At 47.5% G+C, this 14982-nt stretch overlaps 1 protein-coding gene across 1 annotated transcript; it reads left to right on the top strand.

Moving 5' to 3' along the window:
• The first annotated feature begins 2976 nt into the window (after positions 1–2976).
• On the top strand, positions 2977–4464 carry LOC115332668. Its single transcript, XM_029995077.2, has one exon. The coding sequence runs from the start codon at positions 2977–2979 to the stop codon at positions 4462–4464; it is 1488 nt and encodes a 495-aa protein (XP_029850937.2).
• The last annotated feature ends 10518 nt before the right edge of the window (positions 4465–14982 follow it).

Genomic DNA, 14982 nt, shown 5'->3' on the forward strand with positions numbered 1-14982 from the left:
GGGGTTCATCCATGATTGTCAATCTGGAAAGGTGTTGCTAATTCTGGGAAAGGGCTCCCGAGGGATATGTAGCACAGTTTTGCGTACTTTGAGTAGGAAATTCTTATAGCGTCGTCCCACTAGAACAGGGGTGGCCAAGCTGCAGCTCGCGACTTCGCGTGTTAAAGTGCAGCTCGCGGTTCCCCCCCCCCCCCTCCTCCCCCTCGCCCGCCTCCCTCCCGTTCACACGAGCACTTCCCCAAAAAAAGAAATGGAACGCGTTTTAAGTCGAAAGACAGGTTGCAGTTTGGTAGGCTTGTGCTACTGCTACCTTACGTACAGTCGGATAGATTGAAAGTAGTTCAAGTTTCGTTAGTTGCTCTCGACAAGAGTCCCCCCCCCCCCCCCTGCGGCTCTTGAAAGTTTTGTAGTTTTGTTTGTGGCGCTTAGGCCAGGTCAGCCTGGCCACCCCTGCACTAGAGCGACAAACACCGATTTTTGTCCGGCAACACCACAAAGTTTTGTGTTGCTGATGGTGTTCCACTGCAATGACCAACACCCGCGACAAACGCCGACAAGTGCCGACAAACCATCGACGACGGACGAGTTCTTGTCTGTCGTTAAACTTGAAGCGCAGCAAGCAGTCCCACAGAGGAACATCACTTGAGGACAAACTTAATTTTCTCGCCTGCTTGTGCCTTCTGTTGCTGTCTTCCCCACCCTCCTTCTACCGTACCTCCCATCCCTCCCGTGACTCAGTCCTTGGCGGCCACTGATCGTTCGTGCTCCCGCAGTTCCGATTCCTGGATTGCTCACAGTGGTCGCGGGTGCGGCTTGCTTGCTAGATGTCGTGTTGCAAAAGGGAATTTGCTGTGGCTGGTTTGGTTCACGAAAACTTGGTGCGCGAGTTGGTGCTTCAAGATGCCGAAGTCTATGCCCTTGCATCAGGATGGATACACCCATGTGCGAGGACTGACCAAAGTAAGACCGCTCACCACGAAGTAGGACACGACGCTCCGCCAGTTCTGCGGCAAGCCATTCCGGCAAATTGAGAGACTTGTCATTTGTTCTGTGATTGTCCCCCATAAAATGCCTGCCCTCGGTCATTCGGATATGAAATTAAAAAGGTCCTCAGATCGACGTGAAATTCTGTGGTGCCCACCTGGAATGCTTCGAACGACCCAAAAGAGGAACGATTCAGAAATTCTAGTTTGGAAAAAGTTGGGTGTCGATTGTCACGACTGTTTTCAGAAAGTCGCCAATGGCAAATGAGGACAAGCAGAAGCTTTAAACAAGAAATAAAGTAATCGTCTCCACTTTCACCGTGTTTGTTGGTGCGTTTTACGCCCAAAGAGAAAAACACAAAAATTACGTCGCCATACTCTGTTTGTCTCTGTATTTTGAAGTGTTGTTGACAACTCCAGTCCCACTAGGAAACAAGTTTTCTTGTCCCCTTGTGCTGCGTCGAACGGCGGACTCCGACAAACAGGCTGTCTGTCAGTGTCGTATATCGCTCATTGTCGCTGTTGCGCTAGTGGGACGCGGTTATTAGGGACTAGGCCTGGGGCATGTTAGGGGTGTGTGCGTATAAGTCGCTGGTCGTGAGAACCAGCAGCATCGCATTCGTTGTGCTCAGTATCCTGGATAGTCTGGATCTGCCTGTAATTTATGGGACCTTTAGAACTTCAGCATTACACAGTGATGACATCAGCAGCTGGAAATTGATGGGACCGAAATAAATATACAGAACTAGATTGTAGCTGGAGTCTATCACTAGCATGGAGAAGCTATCAATAGCATGGACCTCAGATTCCCACAAGAATGTCCCGTGGGTAACAGGATTTAATGCACAAGTAATTCTGAAGATGGCTTTAATGCTGCCGTTCTAAATCCCATGGACCTTTACAGGCTGAAAGGGCAGACGACATTTCAGGTAACTGAACAGGTCACATACCTATGTATCAAGTGCAGAGAAGGGAACAGTGAACAAAAAGGCACCAGGACAAGGTCCCTATATTTTGAAACCAAGGTCTGTATGGGTTTTTATATCGTACTTCATTCTCATCTCCTTGGGGTTAAAAAGACATATTAGGGCACTCCTAGCTCACCTCCAGTGCTGATCAAAGTAACAGGACGTGAAATAATGATAGGCGTAAGAAACAAACAGCTTGAAACCAATTCGCGTCCTTTTAATTTCACAAAACTTGGCATGCGCAAAATAGCCTAAAACTGGTACAAATCAAAGCAGTCTGTGCACTAAAACGTGAAAATACGGCAGAAAAAGTAAACACTTGCGGGGCGTAAAACCGCGGAAGTAAATCCGTTCATGGCAATCTTGTTCAGCGACAAACAGGCGTTCCTTCAGCTGCGAAGCATTGAAGTGGATATAAAATATGCTAGCGTTTCAGAGCAAGAAAAACAGCGAATTGAGCAGTACGATTGACATCATTGCGGGCGCTACGCGGGCGCGTAGGAAGGCGACAAGGCTTACTTTGACAAGAGCCACACGGAAAATGTAGACACCAGCCACACTCACTGTGCAGGGCTATGGTTCTCGCTTCTTGAGTTACGGTTGAAAAGCACTGCGCATTAGCACTGCAAGCACTCCACGTGTACACGGTTTCAATTACGGAACAGAGCAGCGAGGCCTACTTCGTTCGAGCTTGGGTAGAGAATCGCCGAGGTTGGAGCAGTCGAACAATGGACATCGGCATGCTCGAAACTTCTGCTACCGACTTTTATGCGGAATAACTCATTGGATATGCACTGGGAGATGAAACAACGCGTCCACTAAGTCACCACGGCACCAAAGTATCGGCCGGAGTGTAGCAGACGATCCTGCCGGCGACCGGCACCGCATGTGCGTCGCCGTCAAAATTTTGTGCGGCGGTAATTTGGCCAATCAGAGCACGCCGCTCCGCGGCAGATCTGGAATGGCCAGGTTTTGGAAATACGCTGGCGGGACTTATGGTTTTGACGCGTCAGATGCTGGCCGACATGGAGAACGGGTTAAATGGACAGAACTCGCAGGGGAGAGGAGCCTCTGGTCAGGGGCAGGAGGCGCCACAGGGTGCGACAGAAAAGGAATCGGAGGCGGTCACAATTCGAAGGCTCGAACTAGAATTTGAGTTGCGGAAAGCGCAACTTCAGATTGAGTCCGAAGAGCGGATCGCGTTGCGCATGGCACAGCTAGGAAAAGAAAGTGGTCGACCTTCGTCCTCTGGGTCGGAAACAGACGACCAACGGCACGCAGGCTTAGACCCGGTTGCGCAATGCGCAAAAGTTTTGAAAGGGTACAGCCTGCCATGTGACGCGGACGTTCCTCTATGGTTTGATGAGATGGAAAAATTGTTTACCACGTACCAGGTGCCGGATAGTGGTCGAGTACATTTAATTATGCCGGTGCTAACGGAGCGAGTCCGCTACCTGCTGCGCAGTCTAGGGCAAGACGATTGTTTAGATTACGAGTCGGTAAAACGGGCGGTGCTGAGCGAACTGAAACTCACGCCAGCTGAGTACCTAGACAGGTTCGACAGTGCAGCCAAAAGAAAAGATGAAACATGGGCTCAGTTCGCCTCCCGTGTCCGAACCTACTTCACGTATTACCTTCAGGTGAGAGGTGCGGACACGAAGGAGACAGTAACGGAGCTCATGGTTGCTAATCGGATTAAGCCGAGCCTGAGTACCGATGGTCTGGAGTATGTTCGCCTTCGCGAGGGAGAGACTTGGTTAAAACCGGTCGAGGTGGCGAGGGTGTTACAGACTTATGAGCAGGCAAAAGGGAAAGGGAGCGCCACAAAACAGGTGTACGTTCCAACAGAACAGTCAGGGACGGGGCGCTCGCCAGGGTTCAAAGGTCCCGTGAACTCGGGTCGAGCAGCTGTAAGGTGTCATGTGTGTCATGAGCAGGGACACATTGCCAAGCACTGCCCTCGCGCTTCGGGTAGTGAGGTGCCTCAGGGGCTGGCAAATGTTCCTGAACCGAAAGGGCAGACAGACAGAGTGTTAACCGCTCGGGTTGAGGTGAGGCGGTCGATTTCGGAGACGGGCCGCTCGAAACTACAATTGGTTCAACTGGAGTGCGGCGACGTACACACCGAAGCAGTGCTCGACACGGGTACCGAAATGACGGTAGTACGGGAGAGCCTGCTACCTCAAGCTTTGAGGGAACCGTCGGGCACAGTGAAGCTAGTGTCCGCTTTTGGTCACGCCATTGATGCCAATCTTGCAGCCTTTCCAATAAGGTTGAGTTGTCCAGGGGCGGTAGAAAATCCAACTAAAGCCGACTTAGTGTGCGCGCTCACCAATCAGCTGGCGGAAGGGGTGAACTGTTTGCTTGCCTGGGAAGATTGGGAATTGTTGAAAGCTAGGAGCGGTAAGGTCCAGGTGCAACAGGGAGGTACAGCGGCCTATCCTTGTGAAGTTGAAGAACAAAACGTCGGAAGAGATGAGGACAGCGAAGCTCTGACTTGTGGGGTTGGCTAGGTAGGCCTCGGCCCTTCAGCGTTACAATGTAACAGTCCAGCATTGGAAGGGAACCAGTAACGGAAATACTGACGCGTAGTGTGGGCTCAACAATTTATGTTGGGAGTCGACTGAGTGATCATGCCATGCCGCCTCGGTTAGACGTGAATGTTCCCCTGACCCGTGCCGCAGGGCGCTGTGGGGCTGTGAAGTGAATTGGCGAGTCGAACTTGAGGATCCAAAAGGACGTTCTTCTCGTTGCTGTTGTGAATACGTTCAATGCTAATGTAACGCTGTTTTTCTCTTTGTGTGTATGTTGTTTTTCAGCCTTTGGAATGTCACGCACGCGTTTTGGCCCCTTTTTATGTTGCACTGGGGCACTCCGGTTTGTTAAAGTAGAATCTGTTGTTTTTATGTGCTTTGTTTTAGTGTCAGCTTACGATTATGTTTGCACGCTTTGAGTCGGTTCTGAAGAACTTCACGTTAGTGTTATCTAGTTTTATTTCTTTTGCGTGTGTTTAGATTAACTGTTTAGCAGGTCCAAGGAGGACCAGAAACAGTCTTGGGGGGAAGGTGTAAGGGTTCTGGGAAAGACGGCTGGTTTCTCGATCGGCTGGGGGACGGTCGTCTTGTCCGGCGGTGTGTATGATGCTCCCTCTCCGGTCGTTTTGTGTAGTTTTGTTTTTCTAACGGGGGACCTTTTCGCCGACGCGGCCCCCCCTGGAGAGCGTCTTCCTGTGTCTCCCCCATCGGGATGACCCCTCGGGAAGGGATGTTGTTTTTCTTTTGAGTCTGGAGGCTTGCGCATTCTACGGGGCTTCTCGGGTTTCAACCTGGGGGTTCCGGAGAGGCGCCGCTGTGTCTGCAACGGGATGCACGGACGAAGTTACGGAGCTGTCGGCTGTAGTCCGTTGGCGAGTTAACGAATGTGTATTGACGACCTTGCCAACTATTGGACAGTGGATATCACGTGGCTCCAGCAAAACTTTGAAATGATTGGTTGATCCTCGCCCGAGAGTGAGGGGGTCAGCGTCTTCAAAAGCCCGTAACGGGGGAGGGAGAAGCCTTTTTCTGGCCTGGACTTGGACTAATTTGGAGGACGGCGAATTCCCTTTGCTTTGTATATACTGTGTACAATAGCTCGTCACGTCTAAATAAACAGTTTAGACGAAGTCCTCCCGCATCTGTCGCACTCTTCTGATCACCACCGAACAAGGCTCATCAAACGATTGGCCCCGCAAGACACCGCCGGGCAGTCATCATCTATTCAACCAAGGGACGAACCTTTACTAAACCCAAAACCTAAAAAAAAAGTCCAAACTGAGCTTTCGTTTTTTTCTCGGAACGCCGTAAAATATTATACGTGTCTGGTACCTTTCTAAAATGAGTAGATTTAGTGGGTTTCGATAGTGTCAGCAAGGTTCTAACTGGAACCGTATGTTTATGTTCACCAATTGCAAAGATAATTATCAAATTTTAGATAATAATTCAGATAATTATTATGTTTTTGCAATCCCTGACGTCCGTCGTGGGTGGCAGTTTATTCACGTAAAGAGTTTCCTTTTTTTTTTCAACCACTCTATGCTTAGGGATTTTTTTAGTCTTTGCTGAAACACCCGGTATATGACAGAATCTCTGCACCCAATCCTTGAAAAAGTGTCATATGCATTAGGCAATCAGAATGTAAGAACTTGTCCTCTGCCTGTCGACAAAACAAACTTGATGATTGGTGTTGATAATAATATCCCATGCCAGATCTTGTTGCGAAAGAAATTCGAACTGGAATGTATAGCTCTTTTTTTCGTTAACTGCAACAAAGAATAACAAATATATGGCAACCCCTCTTCCAATGTTGGAACCCTCGAAAAGAAAGCTACCGTTCAATACGTTCCTAGAAATAAAGATCATCATCGCCTAGCATGCAGTCCTGCATGTAAATCAGTTATCCTTTTATATGGCGCCAGTAGGCATGGGGCTTTTAAAATTAAACTCATATCAGTGTCAACCGCAGCAACTGATCATTTTTTTTTTAACACGCTGGAACTATAGTGACAAGGGGTAGAATATTGTTTTAACGAGTAAGCACAAGAAAATAGTGCCTGACGTTGAACACACTCAGTGTATCGCCGCATTGTTCTTCAGTAAAAATTAAATTCTCCCTTTAGGTACAGTTGCATCTCCCCCGACTTCTTATTATTACACAAGCTAGATTCTGCAAGGTTCCAATATTTTTATTGGCGCGCATATGTGTAGCGCACAAATGTGCAAAATAATGCTTCGGACTGTCATGCCCATATGTCCATACCATGACGGAAGGGATCGAACAATCCGGAGAGCAAGTCGTCTGCCTCTTGCACAGGGATTGCGGTGACGTCAGAAAACCGACGAGGTTTAATTGACTCCGATTGAAGGATAGTGGGTAGACCTCAAAGCAAGCTGCCTTGATGTCTACCCACTATCCTTCATTCAGAACCAATCAGAGCTCGGCGTTCTGACGTCACCACAACCCCTGCAAAATATTACGAACTTGCGCTCTGCAGAGGGTAAACCTCGAGTGGATAAACCTACAACCTCCACATCAAAAGTACTATGATGTGATTCATAATATTTTTTTTGGGTGTGTAGTAGGTAGCACATGTTTTACTAGGACTGACTGCCTAAAATCTCTGGACTTAGTGTATCCCTCAATAATTATCTAAAGAATCCAGTAAAGTGTCTATGGTGTTTGACGCCTGACAACTTATTCATCGAAATAACAATTTTTCCCCTAAAAGTGGTCTATATCAATAACAGGATCATAAATGAGATCGTAACAAAAACGGAAGAAGAAATTGTTATATTTGGAACAGTTTCCGATACTTAAAGGGGGGTGCAACGATATCCGGACTTCGGTCAAACAAAAAAAGAAAACATATTTCGCCTGCGTGTCCTAGTTGTTGTGTAGAAAAAAGATAAATATTGGCATTTCTGGCACCCCTCAACTCACTCCCAGTCTTCAGGGTCACACCCGGTCCCCCTCCTAGTGACGTAATTCGGGGTGCCGTGTAGCTTCCCGTGTGCTCTCCCGGAGGACGCTTCCTTTCCCTTTCTCTGCTGACATTAGCGGGCGTTATGCTGCGGCTTAGAGACGAGCGAGGTCACGCAATTTTTTCGCCGTAGTTCCTTCGGCTGCCACTTGCGGCTGCAGGTGGGGGAACAAGCTCGACTTTGGCTTTGCGATTATGCAGCGGAATCACGACATTCTTAATGAAGGAGATGTTTTTTTTATCCCCGGGAACACGACAAACAACGTAAAAATGAGGAGATGCAAATTCTTTTAATCTTGAAATCGTTACACGCCCCTTTAAGTGATATTAGGGAGTGAAAGTAACAACACGTTCGGTTATGTGCGCAGCTTGGCGTTGCGTCCGCCAGAAATCTATCACACAGAAGTATTTTCGCCCAGAAGAAGTTTACCTAAAACTAAATATGTTTCTTCTCACCAGAAACAAACTAAATCCGCCAGATATAGTGGAAAATCCGCTGATATGGCATTCCTGATGAAGATTTGGTTGCTTTGAGCAGACGGATTCAAAATAGGCCGCCCGCGAAAGAACCAGGCAACTACGGCCACCTATCGATCCTGCTAAGAACGCCTCAATGATACATGTTTCGTCAAGGCGCCCTTGTTGCATGTTTAGTAAAAAAAGGAGAAACATATTAAAATATGTTATACACATATGAGCTAGACATTACGAAAAATAGACAAGGAACGTCAGTAATTGTCGTAATTTGATCGAATGGGCGCCATCTGTTCGTCGTCAGGTGAAACATGCTACGATTGTAGAAGTGTAGAGAGGTCGCATCAGGTGGCGGCACAATACCCCTCCAATGAATGTTCGATGGGAGCTTTCAGCCCCTCCATCCACTAAACGGGCGGCGCGCGCTTCAGTAAGTTCAGAAGCTTGTCACCCGGGTCAGTGTCGTGGGCGGGCTTAGGTGGAGTCTGTTCGAATTTGAGAAGAACATCGCATATTTCTATTTATCTATCGCGATAAAATTTTCGTGATTTTTATTTTTGTATCAATACATCTGCTCGGATATTCCTGCTACAGTGACACTACCATAAGGCGTACACAGGATGCGGCTGGCTTCTCATCCCTGTGGAACGAAATGCTGTTGTATCCTAAGTATGGCGATTTATAACAAATTGCGGTCTGGTGCAGCACGAAATATTGAGAACTAATGATAAAGAAAAGTCATTTGGGGAGCCCACGAATATTATAACACGGCTTCCAATTTACCGTCAAAAGAAATTTATCAAGAACTAAATATGTTTTCCTCTCAGCAGACACAAACTAAATCCACCAGATATAGCGGAAAATTCACTGATATCGCATTACTAGCATTACTGGTGAAGACTTGGTTGCATTGAGCGCATTGAGCGTACGGGAATTCAAAATATCCCGCCGCGAAAGCAATGCACCAGGCAACTACTGCCACCTATAGATTTTGCTAAGAACGCCTCAATGATAAATGTTTCGTCAAGGTGTATGCATATGCATATTTAATAAAAAAAAAAACGCCCAATATTAAAATATGTTAGATACATTTGAGCTAGAGCTTACAAAAAAATGGACAAGGAGCGTCAGTAATTTGTCTTAATTTACCCGAATGGGCGCCATCTGTTCGTTGTCAGATGAAACAGGCTACGATTGCAGAAGTGTAGAGAGGTTGCACCAGGTGGCGGCACAATACCCTTGCAATGAATATTTGCTGGGGCTGCGTATTTTCGGCACCGATGTGCTATTTTGACGTCTTTGTTATTTTGACATCAATAACACGTTTTCTTCGGATGCCGCTGACTGCGTTTTGAAATGTCGGTCGCTCGGCGTGTGTGTGGTCGGGTGCTCGGCGGTGTCCGCGCTGGTGCGTGCTGTCGACGTTGCCGCCTGTACTCCTCGCGTTCTCAACAACATCAAAATAAGCGTTCTCCATTTTTAAAACTTCGCCCGGCGCCGTCCGTCACTCCTGTTGCAAATGAAGATTACGTGTGCCGGAGGCGCCAGAGCCCAGCCGCAGTAATTTCGTACGCATTTTTCTGGAGCTTTACTTGTGTGCAATACGACGGATTATCACCCTTGCATAGAATAGCAGCGAAGGCCGTGCAAGCGGCGAGCGAGTAGCCTTGACTGGCATGACTGCACCCGCTGCAGGAGTGCTCGTGCCGCGTGATCCAAAGCAACTAGCTCGCGCTTTTAACACTGTCGTCGACAACATCTTTTTTTTTTCAGTGTTAATCCTAAGAAATAAATTTCGTAAATATTGCCATATGCTCGAACAAAACAAAATGTTCGAAAAAAGAAAATTAAGCCTCCACCGCGGATCGAACCCACGACCGCTTGCGTATGAGGCGGACATCCTAACCGCTAAGCGTAGCCTAGCGGTTAAGATGCAATTCAGAAATCTCGTTTTGACAATTCGTTTTACACGAGTCTTTCCGACGGCACTTAACGAAAAGTACCGTCGGTGGAGTACCGTCGGCACTCCACCGACGGCACTTGAACGCTCTGCAAAGGTGCCGTAGAACGGTCACGGTACTGTAGTCATTTCGAATCTTCTTTTGCAACAGAAGTGACCGACGACACCGGGCGAATGAAATTGGAAAACACTGTTTCTGCATGTCGGCAATTGATACGCGACGAGCACAGGCGGCACGTCGACACACACCAGCAAGTACACCGCCGAGCCGCCGAGCACCCGACCACGCGCACAGACTAGCCGACCGACCGGCGTTTCAAAATGCAGTCGGCGGCATCCAAAAGAAAACGTGTTAACGGCAAAGAACACCAAATATATTTTGGACGTCCGTGACGTCATTCGCCGCGCCCCCTGGACGTCAAATCGGTGCCGAAAATACGCACCCATTTGCTAAGCGCTTTCAGTGCCTTCATTCACTAAACGGCCTGCGCGCACTTCAGTTGCTTTTGACCCGAGTCAGTCTCCGAGGCGGGGTTAGGTGGTGTCTCTTAGAATTTGAGAATAACATCGCAAGCTCGTGTTTGGCTATCGCAATACAATTTTTTTTATTTCTATTTTGTATCGATACCTATTTTCGGATATTCCTCCTACAGTGACACAACAATGGGGTGTAGACAAAGAGTGGCTGGCTTCTCATCCCCGTCTAATGAACTTTTCTGTATCCTAAATATGGCGGCTCAATAACAACTTCCGGTCTGGCGCAGTACGAAATATCCAGAATTATTAATAAAGAAAAGTCATTTGGGGAGCACGCGATTATTGAGTTTATATATATTCTCATTAGATCATATGGGAAATGACAGTGACTTGTGATGACAAGGAAGACCCATACAACAGATTACAAACTAATCTGTCTTTCCTTCGGTATACAGACAATAAAAGGGCTAATCCTCGCTGGAGCTTCGTGAACTGCAATTTCAAGCACTCTTTTTCCCCCTCGCTTTCCGATGCCCAGAGACAGGCCTAACAATTCCGAACATTGCGATCTGTGATTTATAAGTTCCGACAACATTTTCATCCTAATGACGACTATTAAGGCGCTGCAAGCTTCGCTGTAAGTAGACAGTTATTACCAGCACCGCGATTACAGGAACCATTTGTTCAGGCGCCCTTGCCGGCGCCTAATTCAGAAAATTCGCTTCCTTACATAAATACTGTAATTAGTGGAGTGGAGATTGATATATGTCTCAAAACTGAACGTTGCAATCGACACAGACGGCAATTTCAGGAATTAGGCATGCGCTGGCAGGGGTAATAGATTCCGCAAAGCAAGGTTTCATTGCTTATTCAAAACACTGAATGCACACCGCAAAAATTGTTTTTACCCTAAAATAATTTGGTTGGCAAAGATATACAGATGCACGTGTTTATTCTTCAATGTGTGACCATACTTTGTTCCACCTTAAGCCTGGACGCAGTCGACCCTACTCAGTGTCGTACCAACTTGTTTCTGAGGGGGGGGGGGGGGGGGGGGGGCGCAAACCAGGCCCCCTCCCCTTCCCTCCCTTCCCAGGGCCGGTGGGCGGTGCCCTTAGTACCCCTTGGGAGCCGCCGGGTTCGCCCCGCCCAGTGGGGGCAGTTTTAAAGGGGAAGGGGGGGGGGGCGAAACACATGCCTTGCCCCCCCCCTCCCCCCCCCCCCCCGCTCTGATAACTGGTGGGGGGGGGGGGGGGGCAAGCGCCCCCCTTGCCCCATGGTTGGTACGCCCATGACCCTACGAGCCACTGATTCCAATCATACAGTGCCAAAACTGCACAATGTTCGTAATGTTTCTGTACGTGTTCTGTTATTGCTGAACCAATCATGTAGAACACAACCGCATTCACTTGCGCTTTCGAAACTGATTAGTCTCATCAGCTTGTAACGTCAGCTGCTTTTGGCCGTAACACGCACCCCTGTTATAGCAGACAAAACGCCAAGAGAAGAAAAGTCACGCAACACCCTCCAACAGAAATGCGGGACGCAGAAAAACGACGTCACTGAAGCATCACGTGACCGCCTGTTGATGCTGTGGAAATTGCAATCTTTGTTTTACTTGAGTGGAACTGGTTGGAAAGGCTCCAACTAGATTGGAACGCGCTAAACTGTGTCGGAATGGTAGATCGGGTAGCAACATTGCGGCCGGTGTTTCCACGAGGGTTTTCAGCAGATCATCGCGTTTTCAGTAACTACAAAACAAAAATTTTACTGAAAAAAAAAAACAGCCGCACGACACTATTCTGCGAGACGCACTCTGTACCCTCTGTTTTGCTAAGCACTACCGAAAAACAGCTGAATGAGCTGGAAGAAAAAGGGATCGCCAAAAGAGTACCTGAAAGTGACTAGACGATTATTTTACCGAAAAAAAAAAGACAGTGATACACTAAGATTGTGTGGCGACTGATCACTATCCGTTACCGCACCCGGTGACTTGTTTACAGCCATTGGGGGCGGGGGGGGGGGGGGGGGGGTATTTTCTGTGTACTAGACTTATCGTCAGCGTACCAACAGGTTTCACTGAGCCCAGAGCCCAGACCACTTTTGATGGTCAACACACACATGGGTCCTTACGAGTTTCAGCTGCTTCCGTTCAGTGTGCATAGTATCCCACACATTTTTCAGTCCTTCATGGGCGAATTACTCAAGGGAATACCAAGCGTTGCTTGTTTAATAGATATAATTATTGCTGGTAAGGACATTGATGATTGCCACCAAGTCTTTCAGCAGGTCTTCAAGGGCTTGGACGACTTCACCGTCTCCCTAAAAAATTTAAATTCTCCAAAGACAGTGTCACATACCTATGTCACAAGGTGAGCGGTAATGGAACTTACCCCATTGAGAATAGGGTAAAGGCAGTAAAAAAAAAAAAACACCCACACCCACCTGCGCTACCGAATTGAAGCCGTTTTTTGGGAATTATAAACTTGTATTTTAAATTTCTCCAAAACGTGTCCACTTTGGCAGAGCCAATCACTGTACTATGTTTTCCAGAAAAATCAAACATGGTCCAGGACTCGAGAGTGGAATAAGGCTTTTCCTGCCATAAAATAATTGCTTAAAATCCGCATTGTGTTGGTTTACTACAATGTGCGCCATCCAATAGGTATGTCGTGCAACGCATACGCCTAGGGGCTGGGGGCAGTAATGTTTCACGTGGCTGCTGAAGGTGACAAACGGCCTGTGGCATTCGCGTCGCGAACGCTTACCAGCGCCGTGAGAAATTACGCGCATGGTGAGCGGGAAGCGTTGTGTATTATTTTTGTATTGAAAAAGTTCCACCGATTTTTGTACGGGCGTGAATTTATTGTGTACACACATTATCGGCCACCTCTGGGGATTTGGGGGCACGGTAAACCCATTCCAACTCTTGCGGCTGCCAGAATGCAGAGGTAGGCCTTGATTCCCTCAGCGTAACATTACAGGCTGTAATACCGCGAAGGTAAAAACATGGAAGTGGCTGATCCGCTGTCAAGGCTCCCGAAAGTGATATCGGGAACCGAAAAGTTCGCGGAGTGTCTGTGTTTCTATATGCGCCACTTACGGTAGTAAATGTTGCAAAAGAACTAAGTAAGACCTAACACCGGGTAAAGTGTGGGAGTTCAAGTTAAACGGACGGCCCAAGAAACGTCGGACCCTGAGCTACTGGCTTATTTTGTGCGACATAATGAGTTCTTTTTAGAACAGGGTTGTGTAACCTCACTCTAAAAAAAGGGGGTGTAGGTGTTACAACCCTTGTCACATATACGACACCCCAAAACTTCAGTTGGATGTACAGCACACTGAAGTAATACCGACGCTACCAAATTTCACAAGCGGCTTGATAGCCGAGTTGTACAAGTCATTAAAATAGTTAATGTAAGTTTGACTGACTGCAAAAAAAGTTATCGGGGTTTTTTAGGCTCAACTTCAAAACCAGTGTGTTTTTTTCCTGTAGACTTTGATACGTACTTTAGCTGTTTGATATGTTATATGGCACCGTCATCAACCCTCCCGCAAAAGTTGGGGCCGTCTGTTCGACGTCAGCGCGCTGTACATCCAACTGAAGTTTTGGGGTGTCGTATATGTGACAAGGGGTGTAAAGCCTACACCCCCTTTTTTTTAGAGTGCTGGGGAACAAGAGACGTTGCTCCCTGGAAGCTAAAATAATCGGTCCTGTCACACCTTCACGAAAACCACCCAGGAACCAGTCAAATTAGAATGTTGTTAAGGTGGTCCGCGTGGCCACCAAAAATAGACAAAAAACATAGGGAAGCATGTGCATCAGTGTACCACCTGCCGGGCACTACAACCAACATGTCATCCTGTAGCGTTGCACCCATCAACGTATCCAAAAGGGTGCTGGCAAAGATTTCACGTTTACTTTGCGTCAAGAGTGCCTAATTCTTTCATCGTACTGGTATATAGACTCGTTTTCTGAATGAATCGAAATGTGATAATCTGTGCCACTGCTGCAGCTAAGACAATCGAAGAGCTAAGGAGCGCTTTTGCGGCCAATGGGTTGCCAGGGGAAGAAATAAGCCGTAACGGGCCGTAATTTCTGTCTAACTAGTCTGCTGAATTTCTGTATGTTAACAAGATCAAGCACACCAAGACGCCGCTATACGACCTGGCTTCCAATGAAGCGGGCGAACGGCTTGTGCAAACAACTAGGAAGACGCTTCTAAAAAAAGTGTTAAAGAAAGAATTCACGAGAGTAAAGATCTCGCTTCAAGAATGCACCACCAGCTACCTGTTAAGTTACCGAAACACGTCTAACAGTGTCACAGAAAAAACAACTTCTGAACTCTTCTTGAAGCATCATCCTTGCGTGAAAATAACTCTCTTGATAGCCAACTTTCTTGCCAGCATGCAGGATAAACAGGCCACAGTAAAGGAACAAAGCGATTGTTCACGGAGGGCGGACCATGGTTTTAAAGTTGGAGACTTGGTGTTTGTAATAAGTGTCAGGGGTGAAGAAGTGCCTTGGAATAACGGTGGTGTCGTGCAAAGCGTCGGTCCGGTGACGTAGTACGTGGTAACCGTTGGTGATCACGTTCGGTA

This window comes from Ixodes scapularis, unplaced genomic scaffold (assembly GCF_016920785.2).
Source record: "Ixodes scapularis isolate PalLabHiFi unplaced genomic scaffold, ASM1692078v2 PGA_scaffold5__190_contigs__length_132052651, whole genome shotgun sequence".
Lineage (NCBI taxonomy): Eukaryota > Metazoa > Arthropoda > Arachnida > Ixodida > Ixodidae > Ixodes > Ixodes scapularis.

Excerpts from the sequence above, each read along its gene's own strand:
- LOC115332668 (XM_029995077.2), top strand. The coding sequence starts at position 2,977 with ATGGAGAACGGGTTAAATGGACAGAACTCGCAGGGGAGAGGAGCCTCT.